The sequence below is a fragment of the Perissodus microlepis genome, chromosome 23, assembly GCF_051167445.1.
Source record: "Perissodus microlepis isolate ML-2025 ecotype Zambia chromosome 23, ASM5116744v1, whole genome shotgun sequence".
NCBI lineage: Eukaryota > Metazoa > Chordata > Actinopteri > Cichliformes > Cichlidae > Perissodus > Perissodus microlepis.
Window position 1 is genome coordinate 39,861,043 of NC_140482.1, and position 15,294 is coordinate 39,876,336.

Sequence of the window (15,294 nt, forward strand, 5' to 3'; positions counted from 1 at the left end):
AGGTGCTGGGCCACCATGACTCTAAGGAATAACTTCAATATTGTAATAAAGTATGTGAAGTCTACTGGACTGAAGGACACTGGAAGTGCTCCACAGGTACATAAGAATATGATCTTAAAGAGGAGATAGACTAAACAGAAAGCTTGCTTTGCTTTTGTTTTTCATTGGTGGAGGATTTGATTTTAAGGAACTCTAAATCTGTCAAGGTCGTTTAGATGTTATGAGGATGCTGACATTTTTCCCAGGAGAATGCAGCTCATGCTTCAGTGCTTTTCTTTCTGCATGCAGGCATCATGGGCATAAGTACACACACTAGCAGTGCGATCTGCTTGTGCGTGAACCTGTGTGTTTTTGCATTCTCCCTGCAAGTTGTGCTCATATAATGTATATGTGTGCACCTGTTTGTGTTTTAGGGGAAAGTCCCTTTTTCCACTTTTTGTACTAAGACTATTTCCTTGAGCAAAATATGAGTAATGCAACAAAGATTTTAATAAGGTCGGCATCCCTGGGCCTCACTGTGCATTCCCATCTACCGTTTAACAGGAACGGGATCCCTCTATAAATCACATAGCAGAATTTGAATTAACAGTTCGGAGCTACAGAAACAGCTACCCACAGTGTTCAGGAATAATTTCCTTGAAAACAGACCACGGCTTTTACATGATGTGTAAATTCCACCTCTCTTCTCAGGGAGCTCTGAGTTTCTAGAAGGAGAAGTAAAGGCAATCTGGAGCTCACCGCTCTCACCCATTCCTCATCTCCATAATGACTTCATTTCCTATGCATGCAGTAAGACGTCTGTCTGTCTTATTGCACTACACACACACCCCGAGGTGTTGTGAGTGACAGCTGTTGACAGGACTGTTAAAGGTTGAAATTCTGGTCAAATACGGAGATCAAGAAAGTTTCAGGGATCAAATCCAGAGGCTGACCGCTGCATGTGGCGGGCTTGACACACATCCATGTTAGAGAGACTGGAAGGTTCACTCAGCTCAGTGGTTGAGTGTTTAAAAGCCATTCCTTGCTTTCAAATATTTAGACTGCCTATGCTTGCTACTTAAGTTTGTAAAGTTCTCCTGGTGGGCAGAAAGTGAGAAGCTGGGTGTGGTGAGGAAAAAGTAGAAAAGCACAGAGAGTTAAAAAAAAAAAAAAAGGAAGTAGTGGAAAATGTAGAAAACAAAGGCACAAAGAAAGTAAAAATCCCCCTGCTATTGACTGTTTTTGTTTCTGTAAGCTGTAGTCTCTGATATCTCATCGTACATACATGTAATGGAAGATGTGGGATTCTCTGCTTAAAAACGTCTTTATGATGTTCGTCTTTCACCTTTCACACTGGTTTGTTTTTCCCCTCTTCATCCATCAGTTAAAATTACAGAGAGAAAGAATGATAATCTATAAATTATGATCTAAAGGAGTGCATATGTGTGTGCTGCTGGCATACACCACACAGACACATAAGCTTAGAGATAAAAGAAAGTGCATGTGAGTAAATGTGAGTGTATCTTTCTGAGTTGGATCTGTTTGTGTTTGCAGAAACCAAAGCATCACATCACATCAGGCCGTCTGGTGCAGCACTCCATCATTCTCCTTCTTGGTCAAATAGACCTTGCACAGCCTGGAGGTGTGTTTGGGGTCATTGTCCTGTTGAAAAATAAATGATGATCCAACTAAAGGAAAATCGGATGGGATGGCATGTCGCCGCAGGATGCGATGTGGTAGCCATGCTGGTTCAGTGTGCATTTAATTTTGAACAAATTCCCAACAGTGTCACCAGCAAAGCACCCCCACAACATCACTCCTCCTTGTCCATTCTTTCACGGTAGGAACCATGCATGTAGAGACGACCTTTTCTGTGTCACACAGACACGGTGGGTGGAACCAAAGATCTCAAATTTGGACTCATCAAAGCACAGATTCCCACTGGTCCACTGGTGCATTACTTGTGTTTCTTGGCCCAAACAAATCTTCTCTTCGGCTTGTTGCTTTTCCTCAGTAGTGGTTTCTTAGCAGCTATTTGACCTGATTTGTCTTCTCTGAACAGTTGATGTAGCCACGTGTCTGTTACTGGAACTCTGCCTGACATTTATCTGGGCTCTAATTTGAGGTGCTGTGTGACTCAGATGAATTAATCCTCTGCAGCAGAGGTGACTCTTGGTCTTCCTTTACTGGGGCGGTCCTCATGTGAGCCAGTTTCATCGTAGCGTTTGTAGGTTTTTGCAACTGCACTTGGGGACACATTCGAAGTGTGAGCAATTTTCTAGACTGACTGACTTTCAGTTCTTAAAGTAATGATAGGCTGTCGTTTCTCTTTACTTAGCTGATTGGTTCTTGGCTCAGGCAAGACACTAATCCCAAAGTTATTCACTGTGGCAAACAGAAAATGGCATTTGAGATGCACCAACACGTGTAAACCTATGTTTCTACAGGTATCTAAAACTCTCAGACAAGAACACAATTCTACCAAAAAGTACATTTTAATTTAGCGTTTTAATGTCAGTAGTGGAAAATCTTCTTCATCTTTCAGTTGGTCCCTTTAGGAGTCACCAGAGCAGATCATCTGCCTCCATCTCACCCTGTCCTCTTCTGTCACACCAGTTTAACTCCTGCATGGCAGCCCCATATTCAGCATAGCCTATATCCCTCATTTGCACATGTCCAAACCCTCCCAATCTTGCCTCTCTAACTATATCTCCATCTCATTATTAATGATTCCTATATTTCATTTGGCATAGATATTACAGGCCTGGCACTATGTTTCTGTCTTGTGGCCCAAAATCTTCCATGTCTTTAATCGGGATCGAGATCTGGTGACCATAAAGGCCATAGAAAATAATTTTCTGCAGTAATGTTTTAATCAGATCTGTTATTTAGCTAACAGTGAATATAGTCATTCACCAAATAGAAAAACCTGCAGCATTATGAGTCTCTAAATGGGGACGTTAATATTCTTGCATTCCTGGGGCTACATAGTTTCTGTTGTGTGCATTTAGGTCAATTTTAACACTCAAAAGATCAAAGAAAGAAGCATTCATGTGTTTATGAAACGTAGCATTAAAGTCATTGGCTCTTAATAGGCAGTGGGATGTTCTTCCAGCTGCAAATGAAGTGTGTAATCTTTGAACAAGCTAATGAGCTATACTGATTTAATTACGATGAGAAATGCAGCCAGTGCAGTTAAGAGTTACCATAAGATGTTTTCACGCAAACTCACAGAGTTACATTCCTGAAAATTTACAAGATGGCATAACCTTACATGGATACAACAACAGAGCCTACTCTGTTCCTACAGCAGTTGAATGCTATTGTAACTGGTAACAGTTAAGAGATCGAAACGAAAAATGATCCTTGTTCAGTTTTGAATCGTATTAGGGATTAAAGTTATCTGGCTTTGAGGAGGAAAGGCATAAGTATCCTTGTGCTCATTCACCAGATGCCCCTGTAAAAAACACAACGTTGGCTTCAAGGACAAACCACGCGGACGTTAAAAATACATTTAAATGTGTGCTAGGCCCAAACTGTCAGCAAGGAAGCACTTCTAATATCTTTCTGTCTCTATCTGTCTTCTCCACAGAAGAGAAAATACACACCCAACATCCAAAGCATTGCATGTCTGTCACTTCATAAAATAGATCCACACTATGTGGAAGGAAAGACAGTATGAAGCAAGATGGAGATAGACAGCATCAAGGAATGGTGTTGGTTTAATAAAGGAAAAAGAGCAACAGATGGAAAGGACTGACAGTGCAGACCAGAACGACAGAAGCAGAACAGAGAGCTGGGGAGAAAGATGAAATGAGAGCTGTACAGACAGACTGGTGTGCAGGCAGAGACAGTCAGATGAGGGGAAGAGGCTGAGAAAAACAGATACGGACTAAGATGGGAAGAGCCACGGAGACAAAATGACATGCACGCCAGGCAGGCTCTCTCCCTCAGTCATCACTTCGACACCACAACACCACAACACCACAAGTGACTGCAAAACACATGGGTCCAGTCTGCCTGCACAATGGGCTATTATAGGTCTGCACATCAGAGCATATGCATAAAAATCAACTTCAGCAAACAGATCCAAAGTTGCTTAGACTCCAAAACAAACAGTACTACATGTGGACTTTTGACAGTAACTGCTCGTTTGGGTGATAAATATCTGCAGATCATGGGACTGTGTGTCACAAACATAAACATACGTGTAAGTGTGTGTATGTGTGCGAAGTGGTGTCTAGGCCGTGGCAGCGTCAGGAAATTCCATGGGATGTTTTTAATAAGAACGGGCAGCGGCTGCCAGGGAACTGGCAAATGAAAACCTGCTGAAGCACACCACAGAGCTCGAACAACACACGGCCATGCTCTCACAGCACTCCTCAGCACAAATGATAACTCTGCATGTAGTCTGCTTAAGTGTATGTTTTTAGTTTGTGTGTGACTGAGAGGAAGGCGACAGAGAGTGCATTTTGCCGAGTGAGTGATGGAAAATAGTTAAGGTTTGTATCTGTTTGCAATAGCAACAGACCAAGTATTCTGTGTGTATGACATGTCTGTGGGTATGCCTTTCCCTTTATTGCTTTCATCTGGGGCTGCTGTGTCATTTTGTCCATGGGGGAAACTCTGATGCTTTTACTGATCCTTACAAAGAACTCTACGTCATGTTACAGTGGGTGCCCGTGATTGGTCCCTGTTACAAAATACTGATAGTAACAGTGAACAGCAGTGACCATAGTGGTGCTTAGGAGCAGGATGGGAGACGGTGAGGAGACAGAGGGAAAGAAGAGAGCATGATCAGTTCATTTAGACATAGTTACTAAGTTAAGCTAAAACTCTGTTTGACATTTCCCAAAGGGAAACCTCCAGAGCTGGAAAATGAAGCCAATGCTGACGTGGGAATAACTTCAGGTCCACTTTGACGCTGGCTACAAAATGAAGGAAGTTAGTACACATATCTAACGTCTCAAAAGTATCTACAACAGGTAAAATGGAACATTTATGAGTATGTGAGTGGGAGACTGTGGACTGTAGGCTATCAAACCAATTCAGATGTTAGAATCAATACTTTTTTCACTAGCTAACCAAAACCCAAAATGATTTTTCTTTAGACTGGTAAGATGTATTGTTTAGCTATGCTGAACTACCCCCTGCACACAGCTAGAACCAGCCTAGTTTAGAGCTGTTTCAGTTTGGAAGCTTGTTTTGGCTACTGGAAAACAAAACAAAACAGAATATTGCTATCCATCAGTCAAAATAAACATTTTGGGTTCTTATCTCAAAATTTTGACTTAATAACTCAAAATGTCGAGATATTTGCTCAGTTTTGGGTTCTTATCTTAGAAGTTTGAGTTAGTAAATCAAAATTTTGAGATAGCTAACTTGAAATTTTTATATAATTACCCCAAATTTTAAGATAACTTTGCAAAACTTTGTGGATTTGTTTTCATTGGGGGAAATATATACATACTATAGTTACAGTAAATGGCAAATTTAATCAAAAAGACACTGCTTTAATCATAATCAATATGTATTGCCATTGAAAACAGGCTACTAATGAGTGTTATTAGTGTATTAAATGTCTACAGTACAGTCATTGCTTAAGAATCAAACAATGTATGAGTATTTTGTGAATGATTTATTTGGAGGTGTCATTATCAACCACCGATATCATAAAGTCTTGGCCCAACAGTGAGACAGTAAAACCTCTCAGTCAGTTTCTTTTATATTGCCTGGGATAATTCAATTATGCCTGCTGGAATTTATATAAATAACCTGTTTCTGAAAGTGAAGAAAATGAAATGTTATAACATGCACTTGCAGATGTGTGTGCAGAATTCAAAACTGAGAGCAGAGCAATAGAGGAAAAAAACTCTTTTTGCAGTTAAAAAAGCGTACATTTTATCCATAAAGGCACTTGTGCTACAGGAAGGTGTATGTGTGCAGTGAAAGCAAGGGCATGGGGGAGGCTGAGAGGTAAGGTGCTGAGCTGAGCAGAGATGGATTTCCTGACTGAACCACTTAATACACACATCGTACACTTTAATTACCCTGTGAAAAGAAAAAAAATAACTATGACATCTGTAACTTTAGAGGGGCTTGACCTGAGAGGTGCTCCTGCTCGTTCTCACACAAGTTCTGTTTGTCCACTACATTCTAGACATAGTTAATGCTAGAAGTAAGTGATCCAAGGCAAATGCTGCTGAAAACGGCTCCTAATATGTATCTGCTGTAAAGCATAAATACAAAAACACCCACTCGACATGAACAGACATGAGCACACATCATGGCTCTGTCAGAAACAGTTCCATGTTAAGATTATTCCGTTTTGTCATCCACAAAAAAATGCTGTGAAGTAAGGTATATAGTCCACTGCCTTTAGTTTTTTCGGTTTAAAACACGTCATGTTAATGTGAGTTTTGAGATCTAACCATAAAGATTGGATTTTATGTGATCACATTATTGCACGCCCACGTTTGGCCTGAAAGTAGCTGTAATTCATCTCCCTGGGCTGTCTTTATTTTATATGTCTGGATAATCTTAACCCTCACACCCCCCGTCTTCTTAATTTCCCTTTATTACTCAAACTATGGTCTGTGGTTAGATTATATTTAGACCATAAGCAGAACACCATTCACAAAGCAGGCCTGCTCACCTCAAGAGGTATTGAAAATCTTCAAGGGAAATGTGGGCAGGGCCAAATTTCTGGGAGCCAGTGTCGTCACTTAATACGTTCTGGCATCACTGAGTGATAAAATTTCATGTTTGGTTACAACTGGGACTAAAAGGGACAGTTACAGGACTGTAAAGACATGAGTCAATATCCTGAACACAGATATAAGACATGAGGATGTGGAAGCCTTCTGCTTAGAGCATGAGAAAGGTGGTTTGTTGCCTGAAAACAGAACTTAAGTCTTATTAGTTGTGGTCACTAGTTGCAGTATTTATGGCCTGTCACTGTAAGAGTAAAGATTTGTGTGGTGATATTATTGAAATATTTTGGTGGAAAATATTTAATCTTCATAACGTTCTTTGAAACTCAATACTGAGTAAAAGTTTTGAGCCATCCCTTGTTTCTTTATATTTTTCTAGGAAAATTGGAAATAGGTCTAACAGTTTATGGAAACATATGCCAACACGTATGTTTTCCCACGTACAAAGTTTGTACAGTTTTAATGAGCTTTAAAGTCAACATTTAGTATGACCACCTTCATTCTTTAACTATAGGATTTCTGTAGTAGTCTTCAGGAATAGTTCACTGGGATTCTTAAAGGACATTCAAAGCTCTTCTTTTGATATTGGCTGCCTTTTGTTCTGTTCTCTGTCAAGATGATCCCACCCTGCTTCAATAATGTTAAGGTCCAGGCTCTGGGGAGGCCAGTTCATAACTGATAGTCTTCCATTGTGTGTTTTTCTGCCCAAGTATGCTTTTACTGCACTGGCAGTGTGTGTGGGATCATGATCATTGTCATACTGGAAAATAAAGCTACTGCCGGTCCAGCACTTTCCAAATGTTAATGCACAGTGAATCCAAATTTGAGGATACTTTTCTGCATTCATAATCCCACCAATTTTGACAAGATCCCCAAAACCATTGGCTGAAATTCAGCCCCAAACAATGACAGAGCCTCCACTGTGTTTTATAGAGTGTAGTTCCTTTCTCCTGATCTCCCCAGCATATGTTGATGATGGCTTGTTGACAGCAACCCTTCCACTGAGACCTCAGTGACCAGTAGATGCATCATCTGAAGGGTCAGATTCATCTGTCAGGTCCTCAGAGATGCATCTGCTGGATTTTTTCTTCTACTGTATCATTACTATAGTTGTCCATCGGCTGTAGATAATTTTAAGGCCCAACATAAAAAAACAAACAAACCAAGAAACACTGATCTGAAAAAGGTCAAGTACAAGGACTGAACTGGAAATCAGTGAAAAAGCAGTCAATTTGCAAAGAAAATCCTTTAAGTGCCTTTATAAAGCCTGGAGAGCTATTACCTGCAGAAAATCCAAAAAGTCTGGTCTTTTGGAAACAAAATATAAAAAAAGTGGGGGTGGCTTCAGACTATTGAACAGTATTGTATAACTTTGTGGCCTTTTGAACTCCCCTTCATTTACACATACTATATTTATCTAAGTTTCAAATAGCATCTATGTTTTGTGGCTTCCACTGTGCTAGGTTTGACAAATTTCTCTAAAAGTTAGTAATAATTGATCAAAGGTATTCTGTAATAGTGTGTAATAGAACAGTCCTGTAAAATTCCATACTGTAATTACTCAGTATTTCCAATTTAGTGTGACTGTTTTTGAAGAAAGGATCTCTAGTACGAGCACATAATTAGCTGCTGCTATAATAAATCAAACACTAATTACATACAGATTGTGAACTGCAAATTGACGTAACATACAGCAGGAATTTCCTCTGCTCTTTCACATATATACATATACATGCTCTTCACTGACTGATACCTGTTTTTTTTCCAAAGCCTTGACTGAGACTTCTGTGTTTATTGTATGTGTGAGTGAATGTGCTTATTTGTACATGTTATAAAGTATGCACTTGTATGTCCACTAACCTGTATGAATCTTAGTGTATGCATGTTTGTGGAATGTGTGTGTGCGTGTGTGTGCCTGTGCGTGCGTGTGTGTGTGTACGTGTGTGTGTGTGTGTGTGTGTGTGTGTGTGCGTGTGTGTGTGTGGACCCTGCAGTCTAACTGTAATGGTTCCTATCACTTCACACCTGCTGTCACTTTGTTACACACTAGGCTACAGCGTGCAGGTGACCTGAAACACATGTTCACCTCATATCTATCCAGGCCACGCGGAACACACTGGAAAGTTAACACAAAATGTTTAATAGAGACTAATCTTGAACATAAAGCTGCATTAAAAATTAATTTTAATTGACTTAATAGACCAAAAATGCAAATTCACAATCGTGGCTTTAACTGTCCGAGATAATTTAAGACCCAGATTTTCCTCAACATCCTGGAAAAGATATATATATGTAATAAATAGCATTATTATATAGCATTAAAGCAGTGAGGGATGAATAATTTCAGTTTTATGTGCTGCAAACCAGTGTTTTACTCCTATTCAGAATTGTTGCTATGAACTGCTGGTAGTCTGTTTAATGTAAGCTGGCTTAGTCTGACACTCAGCCACACATGCTGACATATTTAGTTACAGATGGCTTCTTTACTGAGCACCATCATTTTCTCAGCACTGCCCCTCTGCTCATTTAGTTACTGTATACAAACTCACATCAAGGAATTCCTTTGTGAAAAACACTCATTTTAGATGGTGAATTGAGAAATATTTGCCTTGGCAGAAGTTCATTCAAACGTTGGAAAATAGTTTTCACATTCTCTCGCTCTTTTTCAATGTTTTCTATACACAACACTACAAACTGTGACAGGTAAAGTGAATGACATCTCTTTATAACGCAATGATCTGCTGAGAAAGCTTAGATCTACTTTAACATGTAACACCTGCCAAATGGCTCAGAAATAGCTAAAGAAAGTAGAAGAAGAGCCCAGAGATTGACCCCTACATTTCCATGAAAACCCCAATCCACAACCAAAAAGATGCATTGCCAACATCCTGTGCCAGACACCACAGGACAGCCTTCAGAATTCCCTGGTCCATGCCCTGAGGCTTCAAAGCTGTTTTAGCACCACAAAGGGATCTGCACAATGTTAGGCAGATGGCTTTTAATGATATGACAGACTGCTCTATATACCAGTCGTGTTCTGTCGGGGCAAGGCAGGTGGGCATTGCTTGCCCAGTGAAATCTACAATTAAATATAGACACCATAAGAGTCTGTCATTGTTCTTTTGCATCCACCCTTTAAATTACTGCCATCTTGTGGTAGCAATTTGTCTCATCTTTCCTCCGCTTGCCTCCAATTCCACTAGAATCTGTAGGGCATCTCAATTTTATGGGTGTTCCCCATTAACAGTAGCTTGAATTGGGCGAGATGAGAGATCAGCAGCTTCTTCTGGTTATTTGTACACTCACATTGTGGATAAACATGTTTTCTTTAATGGATGACTGCAGTATCTTTGCTTGTCTTTTTGTAAAAGTCACCACATGCCACTGATATATGTTTTTTCTTCATGTATGTACACCATTTATTATTTAGTAATATTACAGAAATTCCTTTCTCCACAGAGTCTGAGCACAAATACTAACTTACAGTGTTCAGCCACATCTGCACAGACACACAAATAGCAGCTGGATGGTGCAACAGTGGCCCTGTCCAAACTGCACAAAGAGCAGAGGAAGTAACAATGCTCAAAGAAAGGAGCTAGGCATTCAGTATTAATCATTCACTGTGGCGCACACACACTCGCATGCATGCACATACACACATCCTAGAGGTAGCGCCACCCTTTTTCAAATGCACGCAGGCACGCAGCCATACAGTAAACAAAGATACCCACCCACCACCTGTTTTTGTGGGCAAACACATGTGTTTGTATATTCTCAAACGTACACACACACACACACACACACACATTTTCCTTAGGACACACTACATTATCCAGGAAACATTACCAGCATTAGCCAGGAATGCTAATTGAAACAAACAACTCACAGTTTCTTCATTTCTGAGATGGGAGTTGGCTGTAATTGAGACTTCTGTGTATGTGTGTGCACGTGTGTGTACACTTGGACAGATTCACAGTTTTTGAATGCCAGAGATCTGGGAACTATTGTACACTATTATTGTCCTGCTTTTTTTTCTCCAGTTTTGCTTTCAAGCAGAAAAGAGAGCAAATTTGTTCACTGTAAGCACACTTTAAAACTGACAGATTCTCTGTTCCAGACCAAAGTAAACCTGATCTATTCCATTTTTCAGTTACATGCAAATGCATACTCCCTGGAGTTGCTCTCAACATGTAGAATAGAGAAGAATCTCGTAACCAGCAGGTCAAAGGTCATTGCGTGAGTTCCTATAACATTAAATTTATTTCTGCAGCGTTAAACCGATACTATCCTACAAATCCAATCTGTGTAAGAGTCTTACCTGCACCGAAAGCAAAAAAGTAAGTCTGGTTGGGATTTCTCTGCAGCAGGGCAGAAACTCGTCGTGCCATTCGCTCGTTGCGTTTGTAGATCAGCTCCTGGCGGAAGTAGCTGTCAATCTGCTGAGCCGTCATGCGGTCATGAGCTGGCAAAGAGCTGTTGATGAAGTGAGGCAGCTGAAAGAAAGAAAAAGACCGTGAGAAAAAGGACTTTCAAAGCCTTTGTGGTAAAAATCCATGGCAGAATTAATAGTAAATGAATCACTCAAATTTTAAATAAAACATAAAAAGAAAGAAAGAGCGTTAAAGAAAAGTGGGATGGAAAGAAAGAAGAGGGCTGAATGGTGGTGTTGGTGCCCATGTGAGTGTGACACCTGGCAGCCAGAAGTGTTTCTGATGTGACAGCTTGACAGAAACTGACCAGCGCAACGCCCTGCGCTGCAGACTGATCTTTACATGAGAAAGCATTAACAAATGAAGGAGTTGGAAGGAGAAGTGTCAGCGCCATCTGTGTGTGTATATAGGTTTAACATTTGTGTGTGTGTGTGTGTGTGTGTGTGTGTGTGTGTGTGTGTGTGTGTGTGTGTGTGTGTGTGTGCATGTATGACGAAAACTGTTTACACAAATGTGTTTATAGGTGTGGTATGTGCGCTACATGAAAGACACTACAAGTGTGTATGCCTCAGTTCAATATATTGTGAAGTGTAAATGTGTTTAATTACTGTTTGATACATTAGGAGCCAGACAGACAGAGAGACCTGGCTCTGTTCCACTTTTTCCTCCATCAGTGGATTCATCAGGTCGTTAATCTGTGAAGATGAGTGGGGGGGTTGGAGGTGGACTCAGGATTTGAGATGTCCAGTCCTTAAGCCCCAGGATAGAAAATGATCTCTCTGTATCTCGCCCTCCTTATATGACTTGAATACATACTTTTAGATTGATTTCCTCTACAGATCTATCACACACTGACAGCAATAAAGATATTTTTGTAAATGTAAGAACTATTTTCTTATTGAGCTAGATTTTTTCCCCAATATCTCTCATTACATTCCAAGGTAAATAAAAATCTGCCATAAAAAGAAAATTGGAATTCCATGGAAAGGCTTTTCTCCTTGGCTGGTTATTTACTAAGGGTCTAATTATAAGGCATTCATTCAAAGCTCTTCTTTACTTACAGAGGACACAGTGTAAGCAACAGAGAAACATCAAGTGATGAAGATCTTATTTAGTTAGTAAAGTTGTTAGCAGTTTGTTCCACTCAGCGGCTGATTTAATTACTTAAGAAAGTGATTACTATGCAGTCACACTAATATAAACTAATCATTACCTAACAGTTTGTTATTATATCTTCCAGTCTGTTCTGTACAAAGTCATTGTATATAGCCCAATCTCACTTTAAAGTAGGACAGATTTAAATAATGGTGGGAATGTAGAAACAAAGAGGTTGGTTTTCATACTCTACACATATGCAGATGTGTTTAATCTGGATTTGTATTTAACTGTGACAAGGAACACTCATGCAAGTATGCTATTGCTGTCTAGAACTGAGCTACAAGTTTACACAACAGTAGAACAGCTGCAAATGGTGCGTAAATTAGCATGTGTATGTGTGTGTGTCAGGCCTGAAAACATGAGGGGATTTATTGTACCACATGTGAACGAGGTGCTCTTCAGAATCCATCCAAAATCTATACAATGTTTCCTTTCAGTCACACCGTCTCAGTCTGTTTTGATTCATACTTCGATTATCTTAATTTACAGCAGAACATTGGATAAATTTCATTTGTTTGTTACACAAATATACATTTCCATTAGTAAACATTTTCTCATTTCAGGATTTAGAGGTTTGTCATTTTTTCCATAGTCTACAGTTGGAATATATATTACTCTGCTTTTCTATAAATGTCTCATACTATTATTATATCCACAAGCAAGAGATCATTTTTGTTCTCGGCTAAAAAACAAATCTTCCCTGCTTCATTAACCTTCTGGAAGTTATGGAGATTTTTGTAAATATATTTTACAAATGTGCTAAACTTCATCATGTACTACCACTTCCAGTGGCGATATTTCTTTATGTACTGTTATATTGTAATATTAGTAAAAAATAAAGGCCAGGTGCTAAAAGGAAGTTTTATTTAAGTGCTGTCCATAAACCTGAGCCATTTCCACACATGTACTGAAGCCCTGATCTTTTCTAGGTCTCGCAAGACGGAGCCACATGTGAGAACTCAAATGTCTCACGCAGTCAAGTCATACATTTGTTGTTTTCAACCTGCCAGAACACTTCTACAGAGTTTGTACAATGTTGGCCTGAACTGATGTATAAACCAAGCAGATCATATCAATACTTCATTTACTGCTGGTAAATTGGTGTCATATGCACTGCCTCATACATGAATACATCTATCCAGCCAGCTACCTTAGCTAAACCACACAGTGTATATGCCGCAGCGCAGTGGACTATTCCTTCGTGTTTGCTACATGTGACAAAGGACAGCTTTGGAAAATATCTTTGCCTCATTCTTCAGAAACTATGAAAAGTTTATGTGTGAAAACAGTTTTAGAATAAAAGATCAAGAAAAGAACCTTTCCCTCAAATTCAGGGTCTGATTAAATTTGAACGGTTTGTATGCCACCGAATTAAAATACGTGCTTTTTGTTATAACCCAGCAGTAGAACAAAAAAGGCAGAAAGAAACAAAAACGCATTTACACAATTATCTGTAGCCCAAGGCCTTTTTTATCTGCGTTTTGACAGGGTGAATGACGCAGGTTTACCCAGATTGACAGCTCTACACGATTCATAAATAAAATAATGCAGACTTGGAAGAAAGTTATGGAAAAGTTTAAAGAGAGAGCTGAAGAAAAAGGTGCAGAAAGACTTCATGGCTGATGAGTGAGGATCGTGTGAGTGTTTCAAGAGAAGGAAAAAAAGGGTTCGGTCAAAGAGGGGTCAAGGTAGGAGTGTAACGGTAAACGCAGATAAGTTATCACATGAAAAGCCATTAGCTGCTCTCCATCCCAGCGTCCACAGGAAACACAGAGTGACAGCAAGATATTTTCTCCCTTCCCCACCACTGGTACTGCTCTGCACTCATGTTCTCGTACATATCCTGCCAGCCGTTTACTTCTATTTTTTCCTTTCCCTTCGGATTCAGCTGTTTGAAATCCCCTTTCTCTTCTGTTCTTTCTTTCTTTTTTTTGTAGCTCTGATGATATCGTGGCACTGAAGTGATAACAACTTGTAGGGACAACCCAGAGTAATACGGCATTTAAGAACATTTTCAGTCATATATTACCATATAAATTATGCAGAAACATAACAGATGTGGAAAACTAAACCTTTGAGACATAATTTTTCATCTTGGCACATCAGTCTACATTTTGATGGTTTACATCTCCAGGTAACTTTTGCCTATGTCTTTTGTTTTCTTCATTTTTTTTAATGTGTTTACTTAAATGAATGCATTCATCTTACTTCTTTTGCATTTCAGTTTTTCTCCTGTCTCACTTGTACTCTGTCTTTCTGATGAATTTGGGACCGGTTGAATGCTGAAACACATTAACCTCTCTTACACCGTTCCACTCACTTGTGGTCTCTGGCCTGCCATCGGCCTCTTTCTTATTTGAAGAAGATTGAGCGGAAAGAGCATCAGGGGTGTTGGAGCGGGGGCCACTGGATTAAGTCCTATCTATCAAAAAACACCTGTCCTTTTACAGCTCTGGAAGCTCACATTCACACAGACACACAAACCTGCAATAGATCATTAGGCTACAGAAGTGGGCTCTGAAGTCAGGCATCTGATTGCTGTAGCATATGTTGGGGAACGTTAATACATGTTATTATGACATGAGGAGCAGGGGCAAACTGGTATGAGTTAAACTGCAGGTGAAATAGTGGCTAACAAGCCCTTCAAGGTTCACAGGAAGAAAAAGGTGTATAAAAGCAGACAATGAGAGAGACAGGCATAGAAACACGGAGAAAAAAAAGCAATCGCATGTCATTTGTCAGCACCGAATTGTAAAGGCATTGTGAGTTTGTGTGTACAGTAAGTTTTTTCATATAGTGTGTGTCTCTAGTGGATATAATGTGGAACTCGAGCAGTGAGTTGAGGTTACATGGTCTTTTGGGTTTAATGGGACTTAAGGATCAGTGAGGGAGGTTGACACAGCATAATTGACTTATGAGGAGAGCGTTTGAGCAAATCTGCATTTAAAAGGCAGAGATGGATTGAGAGCCACTACATGTTGTGTCTACCACATGTATTTGTAGGTATGTGTGCG

The 15,294-nt window shown here is 39.8% G+C and overlaps 1 protein-coding gene across 1 annotated transcript in view; it reads right to left on the reverse strand.

Moving 5' to 3' along the window:
- The window catches only part of trabd2b (TraB domain containing 2B), an 83,716-nt gene that overhangs the window by 14,465 nt on the left and 53,957 nt on the right, over positions 1-15,294 (reverse strand). Inside the window, exon 4 of the mRNA XM_084921982.1 lies at positions 11,011-11,185. Within this exon, the coding sequence (XP_084778108.1) occupies positions 11,011-11,185 (175 nt within the window). The remainder of the gene's footprint in view (positions 1-11,010; positions 11,186-15,294) is intronic.